Source organism: Lissotriton helveticus, chromosome 6, assembly GCF_964261635.1.
Source record: "Lissotriton helveticus chromosome 6, aLisHel1.1, whole genome shotgun sequence".
Taxonomy (NCBI): domain Eukaryota; kingdom Metazoa; phylum Chordata; class Amphibia; order Caudata; family Salamandridae; genus Lissotriton; species Lissotriton helveticus.
Window position 1 is genome coordinate 615,332,785 of NC_136067.1, and position 22,519 is coordinate 615,355,303.

General features: G+C 44.3%; 1 protein-coding gene across 1 annotated transcript in view; it reads left to right on the forward strand.

Moving 5' to 3' along the window:
- The window catches only part of SENP6 (SUMO specific peptidase 6), a 744,657-nt gene that overhangs the window by 668,863 nt on the left and 53,275 nt on the right, over nt 1-22,519 (forward strand). The window contains exon 21 of the mRNA XM_078648082.1: nt 9,265-9,333. Coding sequence (XP_078504208.1) covers nt 9,265-9,333 — 69 coding nt within the window. The remainder of the gene's footprint in view (nt 1-9,264; nt 9,334-22,519) is intronic.

Consider the following 22,519-nt stretch of genomic DNA (forward strand, 5'->3'; position numbering starts at 1 on the left):
CACTTAACAATATTAACCTCATGGCCAACCAGCTGGAAGAGTGTGTGAAGACTGCACTGGACAAGGTCATTCCTGAAACGAGAGTTAAAGTAAAATCTATTGCCTCCCCTTGGTTCACAGAGGAACTGAAAATAAAGAAAACTGCTAGTAGAGTAGCAGAAAGGCTGTGGAGAAAAACAAAAACTAGTGAAGATCGTAAAAACTATAAACAGATTCATTTTCTTTACTTGGAAAAAATAAAGGAAGCTAAATCTAGCTATCTTACACAAAGAATTAATAAAGCCTCTCACTCCTCCAAAGAATTATTTAAAATACTAAATGAGTTCACCGCTCCCCAGGTGGAACAATCATCTTTCACCCCCACCTTGGAGTGGGTTAATGCATTGGCCGCGCATTTCCATAATAAAATAAAGTTCATCTATTCCACGTTTACAACCCCCGGATCTAATGACACCTTAACTGGTGAGGTATCCTGTAACCCCTTGACTCCTCACCATACAGAGGGCTCTTTGCTTATGGAATTTGAGCCCACCACGGCTGCAGAAGTGTTAGTTGCACTGGAGAAAGTGAAATTGGGTTCTCCCACTGATTCGCTAGCCCCTCGTAAGTGCAATGAAATATTTCCTCGCTTGGCCTGCTCGCTCTCTAAAATCTATAATACCTCTTCTGAGCTGGCATCTATGTCTAGCAGCTGGAAGGTGGCCCACGTAAAACCAATCCTTAAAAAGCTCACTAGCGACCCCACCATTGCCTCTAATTACAGGTCCATATCTTTATTACCCTATTTCGGAAAGGTACAGGAACATCTTGTTAACAAACGTGTCTCCAGTTTTGTAGAAACACATTCACTTTTAGATCCGTCGCAATCGGGCTTACGTGCTGCCCATGGCACTGAAACGGCAGTGATGGAAGTGGTGGATAACATTCGTCTCACACTGGACAAAGGTGATTCCGCATTTTTGATCTTATTAGATCTCTCAGCAGCCTTTGACACCATCTCCCACAGCATCCTTCATCAACGGCTGTGGGAGATTGGTGTCAGAGGCAAGGCTCTGGCCTGGTTCAAGTGTTTCCTTGCCGACCGGCATACTTACATCAGGATTAACTCTTTGGAATCCAGTAGGATGCCTCTCACTGTGGGGGTACCTCAAGGGTCCATTTTGAGCCCCATGTTATTTAACATTTATCTCACTCCCCTGGCCAGAATCATAAAATCTTACGGTTTCACCACAGTGTCCTACGCGGACGATACGCAGGTTCTTATTACCTGTAGTTCAGACGTTTTTGACACCTGTACCAGATTTAAGAGATGTATGATCCATATCAGCGAATGGATGAATGATAATAAACTCCAGCTTAATTTCAGTAAAACTGAAATTATGCTATTTGGCAAGGCGAAGACACAGTGGTCACATGATTGGTGGCCTACAGAATTGGGACCATGTCCGGAGCCCAAAGAGGCGGTTCGTGACCTGGGAATAATGCTCGAATGTGTCCTTTCTATGAAGGCTCAGATTACCCAAGTATCTGGTATCTGTTATGGTATACTACGAAAATTGCGGAAGATTTTCAGGTGGCTACCCAAAGAATCCAGGAAAACTTTGGTCCAACGATTGGTTGTTAGCCGCCTGGATTATGGCAACGCAATGTATACCTCCATCAATGAGGGCCTGTTAACTAAGCTACAAACCCTTCAAAATGCTGCTGCACGCTTGGTGCTAGGTCTGCCCCCCAGGTGCCCCTCCTTGCCCTGTCTTAGACAATTGCACTGGCTCCCAGTGCGACATAGAAGCCAGTTTAAGATCCTTAGTCTCACGCATAAACTTTTACATGGGACAGGACCTTCTTATCTTGTCGAGAAAGTGGCCAGGTATAAACCCTCAGGAGCCTTAAGGTCCGGGACTAAAATCCTTCTGGTACAGCCTAGGGCTAGAACGTCGAGGATGGGCTGTAGAGCCTTTTCTTACCTAGCCCCTCAATTATGGAATAAACTACCTACACATCTGCAGTTTCTTTCCCATCATGAGGCTTTTCGTAAGGGCCTAAAAACCTGGCTATTTCATAATTAATCTCCTCTCCTCCGCCCCCTTTCATACTTGGTTGTTGTTTGTTGCTAAGCGCCTTGAGACTTTTATGATATGTGCGCTATACAAGAGACTATGACTATGACTATGAGTGTAAACAGGATATATTTAGGGAAACTACGTTATATTGTACCACAAGCCAATGGTACCTGTTTGTCACCTCTGCACTTCATAGTGGCAATCTACCCTCTGGCTTCCACAGTTCAACAGTCTAAAGGGCTGACCTTTGGCGATAAAACACAAAACATCCTTATTTGAAGTGTATGTGTGGCTGACACTAATAGATCTCCAAAGTCTAATTTCTCTGCTACTAAATTGCTTAAGGCATTTAAGGAAACTTCTGTATACAAAGTCAAAACTGATTAGTTGGTACTACTGATAATACGAACACCTAGTAAAATACAGGAAGAAATCAGGAAGTAGCGTTTACCTTCAGAACAGCCACCCCATCTTTTCAGTACCTGGGATATTCATGCCATTTTAAAAACCAATATGATCCCATAGTGGAGGAAATTTTCAAGCACTTCTAATAAGAATACAACATGCTGCTCTAAACATTACAAAAAACCTGGTTATCTTTGTATAGCAAGGGAAATTGCCTAGGAAAGTCCTTCAGAAACTTGGAAACAATCATTCCTGGCTGTTGTAGTAGCACGAAGTGCAGATCTCTCATTGCCAGTCGTTGCACAAAGAGTCTGCTTCACCAGAGCTTCTTTGGCAGTCATCCGGTGGTTGAGTCTCTGCATGAACAAATCCGTTCTCCATTGCAAACAGCCTCAAAATTCAGGATTTCTCCCTTTCTGAAAGAGGAGTCCTTTCAGATGCCAGCCAAGGGTCCTGGACCTGGGAAGGCACCTCATAGGGATCAGGGACCCACTCTAGCAGAGGGCTTAGGCAGGTCCAGTACAGCAGGTCAGCTGGGCTGCAGTTGCAGGGAGGCCTCTGGAGTTTGTTGTGTCCCTGTAGCTCAGAACAGGAAGTCAGCCAACTGACCCTTGGAGTCATTTTGGTTAGCCTGGATTGTAATGAGCAGGTCCGGTCTCCCTTCTCAGAGATCATGGAAGGCTTTAAGCAGCTTGACAGTCCTCTGAGGACAAGACAGTCAGGCAACAGGGCAGTGCTCTGCTCTTTGGGCGCAAGGCAGGCCTCAAGCAGCAGGGCTGTCCTCTTGTGAACAAAGCAGGCCCCAGAAGCAGTGCAGTGCTCTGGGGAGCAAGGCAGTCCTTCCTGTTGTAATATACGCAGGTCAAGGATTGTACTGAAGAGTTGTGCTGAGGGTCCAATATTTATACCTGGTGCCAGCCTTTAAAGTGCGGAGGACATACCGTAACAGCCCACATCCCGCCCCCACCTATCTGGTTCGGGAAAGTATTTCACTTGCCCTGCAACAATTCTCTAAAAAGTCTGGGTTGACAAAAGATTAGTGTCCGGTTCCTCTGTGTATGCTGGAAGCAAGGTCTTTGACATGCAAGTGGTGCAGGGAACAGCTCTGCCCTGAACCATCTAGGCAGAATGGCCCAAATCCTGCCTGCATCCTGTCCCCCTTGTCTCACTCTCTGGCTGGAATACACAAACTGCAACAGCAGATTCATTCAGAGTCATGTGACCCAGGATACTGACAGTAGGCACCAAAATGTTAGGGCAAGAAAAGGCCAACTTTCCAAAAGTTAAATTTTTAGACTTGTTCATAAAATCTAACTTACCCACATTAAAGAGGATTTTAAAGTGCAATTCGAGTCCATACATAATGTTTCTACTTGCTCCCAATCACATGTTAGGTGTTTTTAAATATAATAAGCTATCCTAATGTTACCCAATAGATGGACCTTACAGAAGTGAAAAACTAATTGAGGAGTTTTTCACTACCAGGACATGTAAAACTTAAAAACCCATGTCCTACTTTTTAAATATAATGCAGCCTGCCCTATGGGTCTTTAGGGCCTACCTTACGGGTTACTTGTATGAATGTAAAAAACTTAATAGACTAGCAAAAGGTTTATTTGACCAGGTTTATTTGACCAGGTCGAAAAGTTTTAAAACTGCACTACAGGCTGCAGTGGCAGGCATTAGACATGTTTTAAAGTGCTTATTTAGTGGGTGGTACAGTGAGTGTTACAAGCCCAGTAGTAGCATTTAATTTACAGGCCCTGGGTACATGTAGTACCTCTTTACTAGGGATTTACAAAATGTGCCAATCGGGTGCATGGCCATTATACCATGTTTTAGGGAGAAAGTACAAGCACTTTAGCAGTGGTTAGAAGTGGTAAAGTGCACAAAGTCTAATGCCAACCAAAAGTATTCCGAAAATTGGAGGGATATAGGCGAAAGATTTGGGGGTGACCATGCAGGGATTACTAGGCTCAATATGCTACCTCAATGCAGGTCTTACTCTATTGTTATACATGGCTCAGAAAATGTGGGTTCAGTCCAGCAACAATTAACTGGTCCGCCCTTTAAAGGGCAACATCTTTCTGACCTCCTAGTTTATGAGATTTTGGAACAGACCAAGAGAGACAGTGATACTGCTAAAGCCATTAGCAGCAAAGGCAAAACTTTTGCAGACCGCAGACATCTGCATCAGGAAAACCTGTGTTTAAACTTGCAAGGCCACGGGACCATCAGGAGCCTTTTCCAGAAGACCAACAGTACCATAAGCAGAGAGACTACTTTAGAGAAGGATTCGGAGGCAACAGCTGGGGTAAAGGCTGAGATGCTACGGTGGAAACGCATCCTCTGCCAGGCAATGACAATGTCACAGTCTCTCCTGCCAGCCCCCCCCCCACACCCACCCCCGCCTCCCACACACAACTTCGACCACCGACTAGGATTTGAGATTGTTGCTTCCCATTAGGGAAGATATAACCTCAAACTAGTGGGTACTTGGTACCGTAGCCCAAGGATACTGCTAGGAATTTCACTATTTTTTAACGACCTTTAGAGTGCAAGAGATTCCTAATCAAATCTCAAGACGCACCACTACAGTTTTTTTAACTAATATCTCGAATCCAGACCTAATAAATCAATTCCTGGCTGTACGAGTATTTTTTAAGAATAATCACGTGTGACCCCTACAATATCACTGATCACTACTGTTTTAACCAGGGGTACACCTCTGGGTGGAGGATGCATAATTACTAACCCCATGATGATGCAATCACGTGAATAGAAGGCGGAGAATCAACATATACCGCCCTTCCATCTTTTACACGTGAATGAGGGTTTTTTATTGGGACACAGCAACACGAAAATTGCAAACCCAGGTTATGCAGGACAAGTAATCCATTCCCTATATGATTCGTTTGATTGGAATTTCACCTAGCCTTACTCATAATTCACACGTTCTCAAGGAACATCGCTACCTGTCGATGGAGGAAGTGCAGGTGTTCTTATTACAAAGAACCATCAAACTAGTGCCACTACAGCAAAAGGGACTAGGTCGATTTCCTAACTTTCCCTCATCTGTGGGTCTTCTTCTGCCCCCCCCCCTCCCTCTCCCCCCCCCCAAGTCGGGTTACCCTGAGATGTTTGTGTCTTGCTTTAATTAACCAAAGAAAATGACATCCCTCTTTTTGAGTCTCCTTGATGGCCTGTTTATAACCCAAATTCCAAGTATCAAATCCTCGAATTCGGTACCATTTGTGTGACAGTTGAAATGACTGTCTAGTGACACTACATTATTATTAATTTCTACGTGAACCCAGGCCAGTTTCCGATTATATATTTAATTGATCCAATAGAAGTACAAAAAATCTACTCCTGAAACCTCGTAGATTCCGGAAAGAAAAAACATACAAGCGCTCCTTCTCAGGAATGGCACCCAGGATCTGGAATGCGCTCCCTCCGGAAACCAGGCTTATCTCCTCCACTGCACTCTTCAAGAAGGAGGTGAAAACAATTCTTCTGGCCAAGATCTTCTGAACTTTTTAGATATTGGATCTGAGACTCTGCATCGCTTTTTATCACTGATCACCTTGTTCTTTGGCACTATACTCCTACTTGTTGGTGTCACTACTACGCTACTCTCTTACTACCGACCAATATATGTTACACTTTGATGTATTGAATCACCCTCCCGATGCCCCCACCCAGTGTTTTCTCTATCCTAAGAAATTGGTATAAGCCATCCACACATCCAAGGTTTTTACCTGAACCCTTCTGTAGTGGGAGCAATGACTTGTGCCGTCTTATATTACTTGTTTACCTGATTGTATTTTGATATGTTTCTGTACATTATTGTTATCCTATTATGTTAGTGATTACTATACTGTTCCCATTATCTTGTTCATTCCTGCTGCCCCTACTCCTGTCTCTGTGAAGCGCTCTGATATCTGTAAGGATCTTGTTCGCGCTATATAAAACTTTGAATAAATAAATAAATAAATTAACCCTTAACATTGATCCTTGGTATCTGAAATTAATGTCGTGTTTTATTAAGTTTGAAAAAAAGTCTTTCCTTTGTGTTTAGTATTTGTATGCACAAAGACAAAATCATTTTGCCAACTAAAGATATTTTTTAGGCGACTGTCCATACGTTGCTCATATTCCCAAGTTGATTTATTCACCATGTTAATTAAGTTACAGGAAGATACTACAATTGTGTGTTAGTACGTGAATTCAGACCTTCATTGAGCGCCCCAGAACTGTACAGCTTAGCCCTTTGTCAGAAGTACTCCAACTGATGCCAGTAGATCACTCAGACATGCTACGCTCCCATCCCAAAGCATCACTACTTAGGTCATACTACCGTCCGTCACTCAATGCACAGGATAGAACAAAACTCGGAACGATTTCCATTACGCACCAATGCTAGGAGCTCATTTATCGTGTCCCGATCTGCGACCTGCGCTGGTACAACACTGCCTCCCTGTGGAGAAACAGTTAAACGAATCGTTAGCAGACTCCACCAATTTTTTCGGTAACCTCACTCGGCTAGGAACGAGTTCGGACGATACCTTTTTTGATTGAGTAGGACGACCTGGTTGTGTAACTCTAAATATGAATTTTCAGAAAAGTGTAAAAAAAATCTCTATACATATTTATTTAGCATATTTTACTTTTTCTAGCAATAATGCTGTTTTTGTAAAAAGGATATGCTTGGAGGCTGCAATTGCTGCTTCTCTTAACACACATTTGCAGTCTCCGGGTTTTCTCCTGCATTCTTTCTTAAAGCTATTTCTTATATATTCCATCAATTTTCTTGCCTTTTGAAATGTGTTTACTATTTTCTCTTTAAGTTTGTTTTGCGGTTGCCACTTCGTTCAATATTTTCTAAAGACCATTCGAGACTTTTCTTTTTCGCCAGAATAATGTCAGGACCTCTGTTTGCTGTACGTACTTGTAGGAATGTGAATTTCGTGTTTAAATTAGACCTACCTTTACGTCCTTCATTGTGTACCAGTTTAAATAATCCGTGATCTCAGCCCCAAAAACTTTACATTTTGCTGAGCCCCCAAATGTAAGACTGCACTGCGCAGTATTTTAGCCAAAAATGCTGCCTCTCAGGCAGCCTTTCAAATGTTTTTTTAAGCATTTTTCCATTTTTTTCGCTAATCTACTGATTGTATGGCAGAAGTACGGACAGGCACCCCCAACTAGCCCGACACCTTTCAACGAGTGCATTTAAAGTGGGGAAACCTTTACTGCTGACGCTTTTCTATGGATTGGTATGCAGTGAAAGCTCAGCGACTGCATATTAATTTATTTTGAAGCTTCTTTACATACTTCTTCTATGGGTTCACCAGCTTAACCTTTAAAGAGCACCTGAAGTTCTGGGAATTCCCAATAGATTCGCAGATGTCCCACTGGTGATTGTCGACTTGCAAGGGCACTTATCTGATGTATGCGAGACCATGTCTTGGTCGCCACCACAGAAAGGGTGCGAGGAACGTACAAAGAGTATCAAGACAAAAGGAGGGGTGCAAGGAATGCCTGATTAAAGAGGGAGCATTGGTGTTAGTGAATTGACTCTCACCTTTCTTAACCTTAAAATGTAATTTCACTTACTCTTTAATGGTGGAATAACGAATAAGTATTTACCGATGCTGCAAGGGTGAGTGATGGCAAGGTTTGGCATGAGTAGCTTTGTGAAATGTAAGAAGACGAATTATGTTGATGAAAGGGATGAAGTGGTAAATCATTACGGTTGGATGAATTGTGGAGGAATGAAGACGAGGGCATGAGTAAAGAAACAAGAGAGGATGTTGAGAGAGAGAATATAGAAGACTTCTATATTCTCTCTCTCAACATCCTCTCGTTTCTTTACTCATGCCCTCGTCTTCATTCCTCCACAACATCTTGATGGGGTTTGAAGTGGTAATGACGGTGCAATGGTGGGCGAAGTTCAAGAAGTCCAGATCAACAGTATATCTGGGACAACGGCTGAACAAACTGTGTATTTACAGGATTATGTCCCCTGAAGTATTGAGATCTTTTTTCTTTTTATGTATTTTTATTTGTTTGGCGTTTGAGTTACATTTTAATTGTTTCTGTTTGAAATTCTGTACACTGGAAAGATGGGTTGTGTTTACAGTTAATTACATACAGGGCATGAGGGGTTGGTTATGAGGTGGGATGGAATGTGTATGAGTCATTGTGCGGTGAGCACATGTGTGTATTACATAACCGACAGTTAAGGGTAGTTACAGGTTATTTGCTGAGAAGATTAGATGTGTTGACCTCAACTCCTGCCTTACTTAATAAAGGATACTTAACTTACTGCCTCCGTTGTTGTAAACATAGCATCATCCTCCCTATCTGTACTCAGTATATAGATAGTTTTAATAGCTTGACTTTTTGTTTTTCAGTTTCATCCCTGTTGTTAATTATGTTCTGTGTAAATCACAATTAATATATAGTATGGGAATTTTAAATACGTCCCTTTATTTATTTTTTGTTACAAGTGTGTTGTAAACAGTATGAGCATGCTTCAAAAAATATTTTTGTGTGAAAAATAAAGTTGTAGCTTAGCATGGTGGATTAAGTAAATCATTTAATTAAACTGCATCTGCTTTTTTATTTTGCCCAGATACAAATTTTGTACATTGATATGTTCATAAATTAATATTTAGAACAGTGGTTCATAACTGCAAATAAGACATATTGTAAACCTATGTGTATATGTAATTTGTATTTTCACTTTGAATTTCAGTTGCTTTGACATTTGTGTGTTTTATGCTTGTAGGCCATGTATTCTTCTTATGGACTCACTAAGAGGACCTTCTCGATCAAATGTGGTCAGAACGCTACGAGAGTAAGTTCTTCATTTATTTCAGAATTAGTGTTGGTGTGTGTATATGCCTTTGTATAATATTTATCCTAGAGCTGGGTGCAGTTTAAAAGCAGTCTGGACATCTGTATCCATGCTGCGTTGTAGATCCATGTGTGTCATTTATTAAAACACATGTTTTATAATGTGCTTTGAGACGGTTTTAATGCTAGACCTTAGCATAATGTGATAATCAAGCCACTGCAAACAAGTACGGCTTAAGTTAAATACGTTTTAACATAGAAATCTATATTGTTAAAAAATGTTCTCAAAATACCTTAATTTTAAACGTTACGAAATATAAAATATGTATTTAATTTAAAAAGGGTATAATTTGTTATTCTTTTATTTATTTCTACTACCCTTTGTTTTTTTTGGACGAAGCTGTCTTGTTGCAAAGACCTATTTAAGACATGCTGAAACCTTCCCTAGTAATGCATTCTGCCTATTGCTTACGATTTTTTTTGTGTTTTGTAACTCGTATTTGCTCGGGACCAAAGACCAATGCCTTAACCTCTCTCTTGTTGGGCAAGTATACCATCGTCAAGCAGGGTTCCTTATTTATGGGGTGTTTTCAACCTGTCCATTGATTTTGATTGCGTTTCACATAGTACATTTTGGAACTTTATGTAAAATCTTGGCGTGGACAGGTCTGTAATCCCATCATAGAGATTTATGAGGAATTGCGTGCCTCAGTGAGGTTTAGTCTGGGAGGGGAGTGCTCGGAGCCTTTTTGGGTTTGTCAGGGGGTCCTTCTGGTTGCGTTCTTGCACCTTTCCTCTTCACACGATACATCAATGACCTGGAAAGGCAATTGACCCAGGCATGCAGGCACTTTCCCCTGATAGTGTTCCAGCTGTGTTGTATGAAGACAACCCTGTTCTTATGGGGCGTACCCCCTGGTGCTTCAACGCCTTTTAGACTGCTATTCAGCCTTCATGGAAGGGTTGAACCTTAAGGTTATTATCAGCAAAACCGTAGTTATGTCTTTCAGCTCTAAACATGCTGTTAAATCTTTTGCATTCCAAACCCATTCAAACCACAAAACATTTAGGTTCCTGGGTCTGGTTTTTAATATTTCCGGGTCCTGTCACGAGCAGTTGGAAACCAGAAACAATGAGTTTGTGCAGAGCATTAACGCCCTCTTTCGATTTGCTAGTAACTTGGGAAGGAGACCAGTAAATCACATGTACAAGATATACCTGCCGAAACATCTTAGCATGGTTAACTAAGGGGGCCTGTGTTTGGTCTAAAACAAAGTATCTGGGTTACAGATAACTGAAAACATGTTTGCCCACTGCTTGCTTCCCCTTCCCCAAAGCACAGCCACTTATGTCTTATTGAGTTGGGGTTAATCTCCTTGGAAGACAAAATATGACCCGCCCTCTTTTGTTGTTGTGGCGGTGGGTTTGGACCAGTGAGGCTATTGCATTGAACAGATCGATCATTGAGGATTGTCTGCTCCTGGGCTGGTGCCTCAATGTCCTTGGTTGAGGGAAATCAAGGCCTCAACGCTGGCCTTGGCTAGACCAGAGTTGTTCAAAAATCCCTTATCCCTTTTCGCCTTCAGCAAAAGTCGTTGAGGTACTTGTGTTACACCAAGTACAGGGCAGCATGGTGGGACAAGTTAGAATCATGCTCTCCGTTAGATCTTATTCTTTGCTGGCCATCTCTGAGGCTCTGCAGCCATACTTCGTACTTAATGCAGAGCAACATCATTGCTAACTTTTGTCAAGGTTCAGACTAAACGTATTCCATTGGCTTGTGGCATTCTCTCTCTACAATAATTGGGAGCGTCACCTTGACCCTTGTCCCTGTGATTCGATCTCACTACAAAACACTTTACGTGTTATGTTTTTCTGTAGATTTTACCAACATCCTACGACATTATATTGTAGCTTTGTGTTGGCCCACTTCGGGGTTCCTTCCTGCATTCTGTTTTGCTGATATTACAATTCCTGCATGGAGAGTTACCGCATGGGGGAGGGGGCGACAATGGGGACATTGCGTCCTATCTTGATTTTTCACATAATACTACTGATGTTTTTACAGACCTGAGCTCAATATAAGTTGACTGTTTTTATTGACTTTCGCACCACCGGAACGTTAAAGTCGCCATGCTGCCCTTTCTGCCCCTCAAAATATCACAGGGCTGAGGTGTTCTGTCTCACTTCCACGTTTGAGATTTGAGAACAATGATCTGGGCTTCAGGGATGTGGTCTCGAAATTGTCAGCTACTGCGGGTAGTAACTTTGATCAAGCATGGTACCTACTTCTTGTGGAGTTCGCACATGCGGTGTGTTGGTCTATAGGCATTCCCCCAAGTTTACCTTAGTTCTCTCGGAGGTGAAAATTTGTTAGGAACAAGCGCATAGCGGACCCTAGGTGAGGTTTTTGCTCCCCATCCTCTCCTTTCTAATCTAATTCAATCCTATAATGTTGTTCCCGGGATACTACATATTGGGGAGTGCTAAGCCATGATAGTACTTTTAAAGAATTGCTGTTATTATATATTGTCTAAGACCATTTTGTATATTATTAGCATTTTATTGTTTCTTTCTCATTGTAATTTTATGGTCTATTTATTTAGATCATATGCAGTTTAATCTGATTCTATTTCTTTTAAGCTGTCCAGCATGTCCTTGTCCCTCCTGTGGGGCATAGCCTGTTTACCCCCTCTTTGACTAACTCCTTGTATTCTTCCACTAGTACTTCGCGAGAGTACATGTTTTTAGTTGTCTCACTTGTATGCTGGTTCAGGAGGCAGCAAACATGCTGTATTTCTTTAAAAAGGTTTCCTGGCTCTTATCTTTCTGCTTGACTGATTCTACTTATATCTGCCACTCTTAAGTTCATCAATCTCGCTTACCTGTGAGGGACAATGTTCTTTTAATGAGGTTGTTTATTTTGGTTATTGCTCTTCCCTAAGAGCATAGCTTAAACAAGCCTCTTTCTTATACCAATAACAAAACTTAAACAATCCTCTTTCTCAATTTCACACGTATGCGAGGTGTGCTGGGAGTAAGGAAATTGCTGAAGCATCCCTAAAATAACCATGCTGGAGTTCCAAAGCAAATGAGCAATGAACTTTAAATTTAGTTTTTAACTTGTCTCGTTTGCTGTGTTTTTAATGACAGAGGTCAAATATCAACTCTCTCTTCTGAGGGAGGATGGTGTTTACATTTCTTTCTCTGACTGCAAATTGAGAATTTATGTATCATTCTTCCTGGGGGAATGAAAGGAAATGTTGTAGGCTGTTAATTTTTCTAGCACACAAACACATTTAAATGCCAGTAAATGAGACACTGCCACACTCTACCACTCCACGTCACCCAGTGCCACTCCACGCCACAACACTCTTTGCCACTCCACGACAAACTACGCCACTCCATGTCACAACACACTACGCCAATCCATGTTGCAACACTCTACGCCACTCCATGCCACTCTTCGGCATGCCTCTCCATGCCACTCTTCAGCATGCCTCTCCATGCCACTCTTCGGCATGCCTCTCCATGCCACTCTTCGGCATGCCTCTCCATGCTCTCTTCGGCATGTCACTCTTTGGCACGCCAATCCATGCCACTCTTCGGCACGCTAATCCATGCCACTCTTCGGCACGCCAATCCATGCCACTCTTCGGCACGCCAATCCATGCCACTCTTTGGCACGCCAATCCATGCCACTCTTTGACAAGCCAATCCATGCCACTGTACCGCACTCTGCTCTATGACGCTTTAAGTACCGTTTGCCAATGTTTGTTCTCTGATGCAGCTGTGTTGGCCTTTTTTAAAATCTGTCTTCAAGGCCCCCTGGGGTCAGGTCACGTACACAATTAATACCCTCCCACCCCCACCCCCTCATTTTGGGGAGCTCAACCTATTTAGTGAGTTACCTGACAACCATAGCACTGCCCCCCTCAGAGTGAAATTACATCACTCTTTCATACTTTTATATTATTCTGTTTAAAATGATGCAAGAAGCTGGGAATGGTTAGCTACTTGTAGTGAGCTGTCTCCATTCTAATGTGGCCACCATGTATCCAATTTCCCTTCTCTCTCCCTTAAAGGGAAATTCAACCAACCTTCCATATGTTGATTTCATTAGAACTGAAATCTAGGAAGAGGAGCAAGAGACTGGAATAGCTGTGCTGCTCAGAGTGAACAGACTGTACTTCAAAATGGCTGCCATTTCTAATGTCCAATACCTGGTTAGTACTTTGTCTTCTCCGATGATACAGAATTCTAACGGCAGATTCCTTATCTCAGAATTATCCCTAGACATTAGACTGGGATCCCTGAGGTTCTTTAGTGCCGTTTCAGATTAGGAGCACTCCCTTTAAATTTTTCCCAAACTGCCATAGGAAGAGTGCCCTAAATGACCAGCATCCGGTAACCATGTTCTTCCTCCCAAGAGACAATAAGTCACAGGACTGTTTTTCTTGCTAGCTGTTTAACCAGAGGCTTGATTTCAGTAAGATAAGATTCTTTGAGCACATTGGGGATCTGCCCAATATGATATGCATCTAAGTTAGGAAAACAGATAAGGGGGGCTCTGTTAATGAAGGAGATGGGTTTCTCAGATGATGAGGCCAAGAAGTCTCAAGGGGAACACTGAGACCCAGACTTCGAAGAAGTTTTACCAGAAGTTGGAGAATACCGTCAGAGCATAGAAAATCAAGCCCTCAAAACTGAAAATCCCTGAAGTTGGAGGAGCTAGAAAGACTTGCCATCCTACCGGGTAGGAAAAGAGCAGCAGTAAGGATTTTCTCAATGGCTTTGCTTCAACTTCTGAGGAAGATGGGGTGCAGAGGGGGAAGGAATTGCAACCACCTGCAAAAGAAAAGTTACATGTGGATAGGGAAGCCTCTGACATCATTGAAATCGAGAGGAACAAATGAGTACTGGTGGATGAGGTACAAAGCCTGATATGGAAGAAGAAAGCTTTTTAAGATTCCATGTCTGTACGTAGGGACCCTAACACTTAGAGGATTAAAAAGCCAAGGCAGGCTATAGAAACCGCACAACATGAGCGAACACAGCATCAACTAACACAAAAGACAGAGGAAAAGAGAAATTTCCGTTTACCCAACCAAACTCTGGGTGAGTAGACTTCCAGACACAAGAATAAGCCCCTCCTGGTGATATTTTGCTGGCCACTTGGTGGTTAAAAGGGCAGCAGATGCCTTTAGAGTGGTAATGGAGACAGAGAAAGAGGATATGTTTGATTCTTTCTGAAATACTGATTTCCGTATCTAAGAAGAACTAGTATTTTCCCATGCTCCTGAGCATAAATGAGGGAGCAAGGTCTTCTGAAAGCCAGCCAGATCCAAAGCTATGACTCCCCACTATAGGGTTTCTTGTCAAGAACCAAAGTAGAATCAGCGACATGTTGAGTCAGATTCACTGATAGCACAGCAAGGAAAAGAGCTGTGTCACCTGATCCATTTGGGCCTTCATCAGACCAAGAACAAGAGATTAGAAATAAGTAGGTAGAGCAGCTGCCACCTAGTGGAGGATAGCCACCTACAACGCTCTACTTATTGGAAATGAACAATAGCACTTGGAGGACATAGAAGACCTTGTCACACCTGCCGGAGGAGTACCTAAAGAGGGCCAAATGTATTGGGGAAGGAAAGAACATTGCCAACTCCGGCCTTGGTTGATGCAGGAAGCAAACTGCTCACTACTGTGTTGTATGTGTGGCTGTGCATCTCAGGATTCAGGTCAGAGATCCAGGTACATTTTGTTGATATGCCTGCCCCTCATGGGAAATGACCTCTTAGGCCCAGAAGTAGACCATACTCTGGATGCAATTAAAAGGGCAAATGAGGTTGGCAAAGATATGGTGGGTGTACAGATACCAGCCCTTCTTTTAAAAGGGAAATCTCATCTGGCAGAGGGGCCAATCTATGGTACACATGCCCGAAGACAAAGCTGCAGCTACTCAGTTCTCGGAATTCACCCAGTGGGAGCAACGACAGCAGTCTAAAACATTTTTCAAGTCAGGAAAAACCAAAGAGTGTCAACTCCAGGGGGGCTGCCTTGGGTTTATCAATGTGACTGGCTCACACCCATCATCCATGGACACAAAACTATTGTAGTGGGGAGGGATAGAGGAATTTGCAGAGGGAATCTTTTCTGGATTCACAGGCAGTGCAATATTCTACCATCTAGTAGTTGGGCCCAGGTTCTCTTTTCTCTAGTCCCTTTTTTCAGTTTGCTTTTTTCCTCTGTGGGCTTTGTCGACCTCCATGTAGTGTCATGTCCATCCCCTTATGATGTCAGATGTACTGCCCTGAAGCCCTTAAATGTGCTCGCCAACTTTAGATTAAATGTTCTAATATTGTGTAAGGAAGCAAAGCTGAAGTGCCACGGTCATCACAGCAGAATCGAATTAAGAGGGGCAACAAATAAGCAGCTGCAAAACAGATAGCTATAGTCGTCATCGTCAAGGCACGCTGAAGAGAGAGCAAAAACACAGAAGAACACAGAGAAAACTGTCTGACATTGCAAGATACTCAACCACATAGTCGTAGAATGTAAAACTGGGGTGTTGGAGAGAAATGAAGAACACCTTTTCTGGTTCTGCACCAAGTGCCACCACAAGTTCGTCACAAAGTATGTTCGCTCTGCCTGCTGAAAGATCATCATACCGAAGGCTGCATGGTGTGCACCAAGTTTCAAACCAAGACCGGTGTCAGAGAAAAATAAAATAGAGGTGGGTGCACTATGCCGTGATGCAAGCACATTAGAACCGACTTTCCCTCCAAGACCTCAATCTGTGGAGTGATAATGAAGCAAACCCTGAAGAAACTGAAGTAGTGCATGGAGAAGGGTCCAATGTTCAATGAACCATTGCCAGCATCAAAAAACAAGAACAGCCAATGAAGATTTCGAGGTAAGGGGAGCACAAAAATCACACACCAGTAGCACTGCAGAAGAACAATGGGGCCGAGGTGAAGACTCCGGAGTCAAACACCCTGAAACCATCAATGCCAAGACCCTTGCTTAGCAAAGAGAGGTCTAAGCAAAAGGAGCCTCAAAGTTTTAGGCACATGAATACTGCTGAAGGCAAGCCCTCGGCTACTGATTCGAGGCCGAAATGCACTCGAGATCGACAAGTAGTCTAAACAGGATGATACTGCTAACCCTCACATCGAGCAAAAGATGCTCGTGGTCAAAAGAAAAAAGCACTCGCTCAAAGCTGTGATGGCTCCTTTCCTCCCCAAAAATAGGAATTACGAACAGCAAAGCCTGTGGTTAGCGAAGGGGAAGAACAGAGGCATGTTTCCATAAAACCACCAACTTTACCAGAGCCTCAAGAAGAACAAGATCGAAGGGGACTAGCAGCACCTGGATACAGATTCGTCGAAGGAGGGTGTTGACTCCTTTCAAAATAACATAGTGGAGTACAACATGCTCATAAAGAAAGTAGCAGACAGAGTTGTGCTTTCTATTTGAAACTCTCATGCTCTCATAGAAGATGGGCCAAGACCTCCCAATGTTCTCAATCAGGGGAGTAACCTTTTAGGGAACCAGTCTCCTTCAAGACAGTGACTGAAAGAGTGAAGAAAAACAAACCTTCCTGCCAAGACCCCACACATATCCAGAACAATAAAAAGCATATTCCATCATCATTGCCACAGGCGGGAGGAGAGCTCACACACCGTCAGCTGGCCGACTGCCAGAAATGAGAGCACATGGGTGAAGCCAAAGGGGCAAAAAGTAGAGCCAGCAGTTGCTAGGCACTGAATGATAGCACAATTAAATGCACTTCTAAACTGATGAGGTCATCTGGAGTTGGAGAAGATTGAGGAGCTAATGCAGCACCTCCCTGGCCAGTAAGAAACATGGGGCAAAGCCATCATTCTGGAAGGGAAAATCATAGCCAGCACCTGGTTGAACTCTGCATTGAATGACCGTTAACCCAATTGAAGGCCTTGGGATGATCCACTGTATAGATAGTTAAAGACACAATGAAAGTAGTTGCCAGGCATATCAATTTGATTGTGTGTGTCAAACCATATTGATGCCCACTCTCTGTAAACCCATTATGTCCTTTCGGAACTAAACACCCAATAACTCTATTCAGCCTCTCCGTCCAAAACCTTATATCTCTCTGCTGGCAACCCATCTGAACCAGCTTCCTTATTGCTTTTTAGTGTCCCGAACATGGCTGATCTGTTCCTTGGAAATTTAACAATTTATGAATTTCTGATTACCCAGTGGGAAAGTAGGTAAAGCATGCTGTTCTAGCCAGGACTCCACATTAATTTAGTCTGTCATGATATTAGTCAACTGGAAATATTTGGAAGAAATCGACTGTACTTCAGCTGTAACAGAGACCCACACTCAAGATTCGGGATCCTTCTAGCTCCTATATACAATTATGTGTATTATATCTCCTGGTCTCTGAAGCCGACAGGACTCTGCATGACTTACTATATTAAAAATGGTGTAACTTGCTAGTTTCCCATTCAGATCAGCATCTGGACTCAACCATCACTGGTTCAAGTTGTTGACCTACTATCTCATGAAAATGAAGACTTAGTCTAGGTGGCGGTGAATTCTCCTGCTCCTTTATCTTATTTCCAGCTTTTCATACTATTATTTAAAAGCTTATGCCTTAAATATTGAAAACTGAATTAGCCACATTTTCAAGAATCCCTTTGAGTTGTCCCAGATGAGTCCGATCGACGCAGTCCCTTTTTAAATTGCAAAACACGTCCTCAATTATAGTCACAATAATCAGATCAAGCAAAAACATTTATTCTGAAGTCTACTGCTGGAATTCTGACTCATGGGGCAATAGTAACTATTTTAACCCAATGTGATTAGATATATGTGCCAGAAGATGCTCAATATCCTCAACGAAAATGTTTACAGTTTGATCCACTAAATATTAGTCTGTTATTGATAAATGACCATATTTTCTAGCTTTAAATGTATTGCCCTGTTTTTTGGCTCTCTAAATTGCACATAACCCAAAATCTTCTATCAGTTTAAGTAAGATTTAGATGAGTATTATAGGGTCAAATTTATCATCTACGTAGTGCCTCAAGAACACGCAGACTAGGAAGAATAAGGCAGCCAGCTAACACATTTAGATGGAGGGCTGATCCCGCGCTGAGAAGCACACGCTGAGATGTCTCCCGTAATGTTCCCTGCTGCCTCTCGTAACTACCACTCAGCATTCATGGACTGATTCTACCAACCCCGCAAACACTACCTGTGTCCAGCGGTAATCCTGGTGCCGGGCTGTAGGGTTTTTTTCCGGTCCGGAGCGGGCCGATTGTTGTTGGCCCAGCCTCACTGGCTGAATGCAGACTTGGGTACCTTGCTCACTGTGCCACTGGGTTCAAGCTAGCCTGGCTGAAGAAGGGGGACATACCCTGAAACCAGTCCCAGGATGCTTGTTTCCGGTCCAGGGAGGACCTGGCCTGGCAGTTCGGTCTGTACTGTTCCCATGGGGCACAGGGTCAAGGCTGATTTGCATAGGGCTGGGTCTAAACTGGGGTGGCGTAGTGGGCAAAAGAACAATGGATTTAACCCAGATCTTTGGATTGGGGGAGAATGTTTGCATTGTTAGCATTTCGTCAATCATTCGTTTGCTGTGGAACTCCCTCGCTCTCCACTGCATCTGCCTCCGCAGCGTCTGCACCTGCATCTGGTTAGAGCAGGAAAAGCCGAAGCCAGCTATGACCCCTCTGCGGGTGAATATGCAGCGTGGTGGCTGAGGGGCTCGAATTTCTGCAACTGTCGAGCTCCAGCGGACAGCACAGAGGAAGGGGAATTAAGGATCAGTCTGAAAGAGAAAACCACTACTACAAGGGTTGGTCGTTCCATTTTAAGGGTATTTCAGTCAAGTGTTGCAAGTGATCTTCAGCAGGCTAGCAACGCGGGAGCCATTGAGTCCTAGCTGGTGGATTTACACCTGAGTGCGGTATCAGAGGACAAGGCAGCAGCATGCTCTGAGCATGACTCTCTCTCTCCGACACCCCCTCCTTCCTCCCCCCCAGCAACCGGGATCTGACCATCAGCAAGGTAGAACATTTTCATTTTGCACAGATGTCTGGTATAATTTTAGTATGGCGCATAATAATATGGAGAAGCAAACACTTAGCCGTGGGTTCACTGTCTGAGAAGGAATGTAATCTTTCTTCCCAGACGGACCCTGGGCTCAATAAACTTCGGGCCCCACTGAGCAGGCAGATGGGGTCGGACTGAGCGGATCACCTAACCTTAGCAGAAAGGCAATAATGTTCTTGAGCCTTGTGAACCCACATCAATGCACCAAAGTCATGATGGGCCCAGGCTGTGTAACGGCAGCTGATGGCACAGGGCCAGGTGGGGTGGAGGGGGCACAGCCCCACAGTAAGAACTTGGAGGTGGGGGCGGCGGCTGCAATAGATGAGGTGGCTGGTTTGGAGATGCTGCGGGGCCCTCATGAGGCAGTACCCCCTGGATTTTTACTACAAGAGGATGAGTCTACTGAGAAAAAAGGGGCCCTCAATATGAGGCAGGTTAAAACGAACGCTGGTAAAGTTCGCCACAGTGCTTGGAAACCCCAGGTGGCCCACAGCCCTGATCTCCGCTCCCTAAGCCCTACACCGGTGGCTAGGGAGAGCCCCCTGCAGAAGTTGGTCACTTCTAAGGGAGAGGTAAAGTCTCTGATCTCAAGGCTATCCAAAAGTGTCTCTGTCCTTCAGTCCCACCCGTCGCCAGTAAGGGGCGCATCTGAAAGAGACACGTTAGTGATAGATTCCTTACCTTAGAATATCCCCAGGCGTCAGACTGGATCCGGAGATTTTTTGCGTAGCAGTACCCTTGCTCGTCGGTAGGCGTCGTCGGCATCGTGGGCGCCGTGATGACGTAGTCTGAGTACTTAGACGCCGCCTCCGCGTGCTGACGTCAGTTCTTCTTTTTTTCCGCGCCAGCAGCGCAGATCCGGAAAAAGTGGTACCTTAGTCTTTTTTGACTAAACTTTTTGATCTCTATTGATCGTTCTTTTTCGAGTCTTCGACTCCGAACGGTGCCAGTAGGGATGCCAGGTTTCAAGTTCAAGTTCAAGTTTGGGCATTTGTATAGCGCACTACTCACCCAGAGGGTCTCAAGGCGCTATGGGAAGGGGTTCATTATTTGTCGAATAGCCAGGCTTTAAGTACTTTTCTGAAGGAGATATTGTTCTGAGTAAGGCGGAGGTGGGAAGGGAGTGAGTTCCAGGTCTTGGCAGCCAGGAAGGAGAAGGATCTGCCACCCATGGTGGATTTCCGGATGCGCGGGACTGCGGCGAGGGCTTGATTGGACGATCTAAGTTGGCGGGTGGGTTTGTAGAAGGACAGTCGAGTGTTGAGGCATTCGGGTCCTAGATTGTAGAGGGCCTTGTGTGCGTGGGTGAGAAGGCGGAAAGTAATTCTCTTGTTGACGGGAAGCCAGTGGAGGTCTCTCAGATGTCCGGCGATGTGATCCTGGCGCGGGATGTCTAGTATGAGTCTCGCTGACACGTTTTGGATGCGCTGGAGTTTTTTCTGTAATTTTGTTGTGATTCCGGCGTAAAGTGTGTTACCATAATCCAGTCGACTCGTGACCAGTGCGTGGGTGACAGTCTTTCTTGTTTCGAGGGGGCTCCAGCGGAAGATCTTTTTGAGAATACGAAGTACGTTGAAGCAGGAGGACGAGACGGCGTTGACTTGTCTGGACATCGAGAGAGAGGAGTCTAGGATGAAGCCAAGGTTACGTGCATGGTCTGTGGGTGTGGGTGCTGTGCCCAGAGCGGAAGGCCACCAAGAGTCGTCCCAAGCTGAGGGGGAAGATCCTAGGATGAGCACCTCCGTTTTGTCTGAGTTGAGTTTTAGGTGGCTCTGTTTCATCCATTCGGCTACTTCTTTCATGCCTTCGTGAAGATTGGTTTTGGCGGTGTTGGGGTCTTTGGTGAGGGAAAGGATTAGCTGGGTCGTCGGCGTAAGAGATGATGTTGAGGTTGTGTTGACGCGCGATGGAAGCGAGAGGACTCATGTAGACGTTGAAGAGGGTGGGGCTGAGTGAGGATCCTTGAGGTACACCGCAGATGACTTCGGTGGCCTCTGAGTAGAATGGGGGAAGTCGGACTCTTTGAGTTCTCCCTGCGAGGAATGAGATGATCCAGTCCAAGGCTTTTCCTTGTATTCCGATGTTGCTGAGGCGATGTATAAGGGTGCTGTGGCAGACTGTGTCGAAAGCGGCGGAAAGGTCGAGTAGGATGAGGGCCACTGTTTCTCCGTTGTCCAGGAGTGCTCGGATGTCGTCGGTCGCTGCAATGAGGGCGGTTTCGGTGCTGTGTTTGGCTTGAAACCCGGATTGAGATGGATCAAGGGAGTTGTTGGATTCAAGGAAGGCGGCGAGCTGGCTGTTGACGGCTTTCTCGATGACTTTGGCCGGGAAAGGGAGGAGGGATATGGGTTGGTAGTTTTTCAGTTCTGAGGGATCTGCTGTGGGTTTCTTCAGAAGGTTCGGCGTGTTTCCAGCTTTCTGGAAAGGTGGCAGAGTTGAAAGAGCAGTTGATGACATCGCGGAGGTGGGGTGCGATGATGGAGTCAGCTTTGTTGAAGATGTGGTGGGGACAGGGGTCAGAAGGCGAGCCAGAGTGGATTGAGTTCATGAGGCGAATGGTGTCTTCAGTGGTGATTGGGTTCCAGGCGCTGAGGTAGTTAGTTGGAGGAGTAGGATCTGAAGGGGGTGGTGCTGGTTGATCGCTGGGAGAATTCTCGAAGCTGTTGTGGATGTCGGCAATTTTGTTGTAGAAAAAGGAGGATAGCGCATCGCAGAGGTCTTGGGAGGGAGTGATGTCGTTAGATGCTGCGGTGGGGTTGGTGAATTCTTTGACGATATTGAAGAGTTCCTTGCTGTTATGAGTGTTGTTGTCGAGGCGATCATTGAATGCTGATTTCTTGGCAGATCGAATCAGTTGGTGGTGTTTGCGGGTGGCTGTCTTGAGGGAGGCCATGTTGTCTGAGGTTTGTTTTTTTCTCCAATTTTTCTCCATGGTGCGGCAAAGCTTCTTGGATTTTTTAAGTTCATCATTGAACCAGGGAGCCTTTTTGCTGGCTGATTTCATCTGGTGCTTTTTCAGGGGTGCTAGTTCGTCCGCACTGTGGGTAATCCATTGCCTGAGGTTGGTGGCTGCTTGGTCT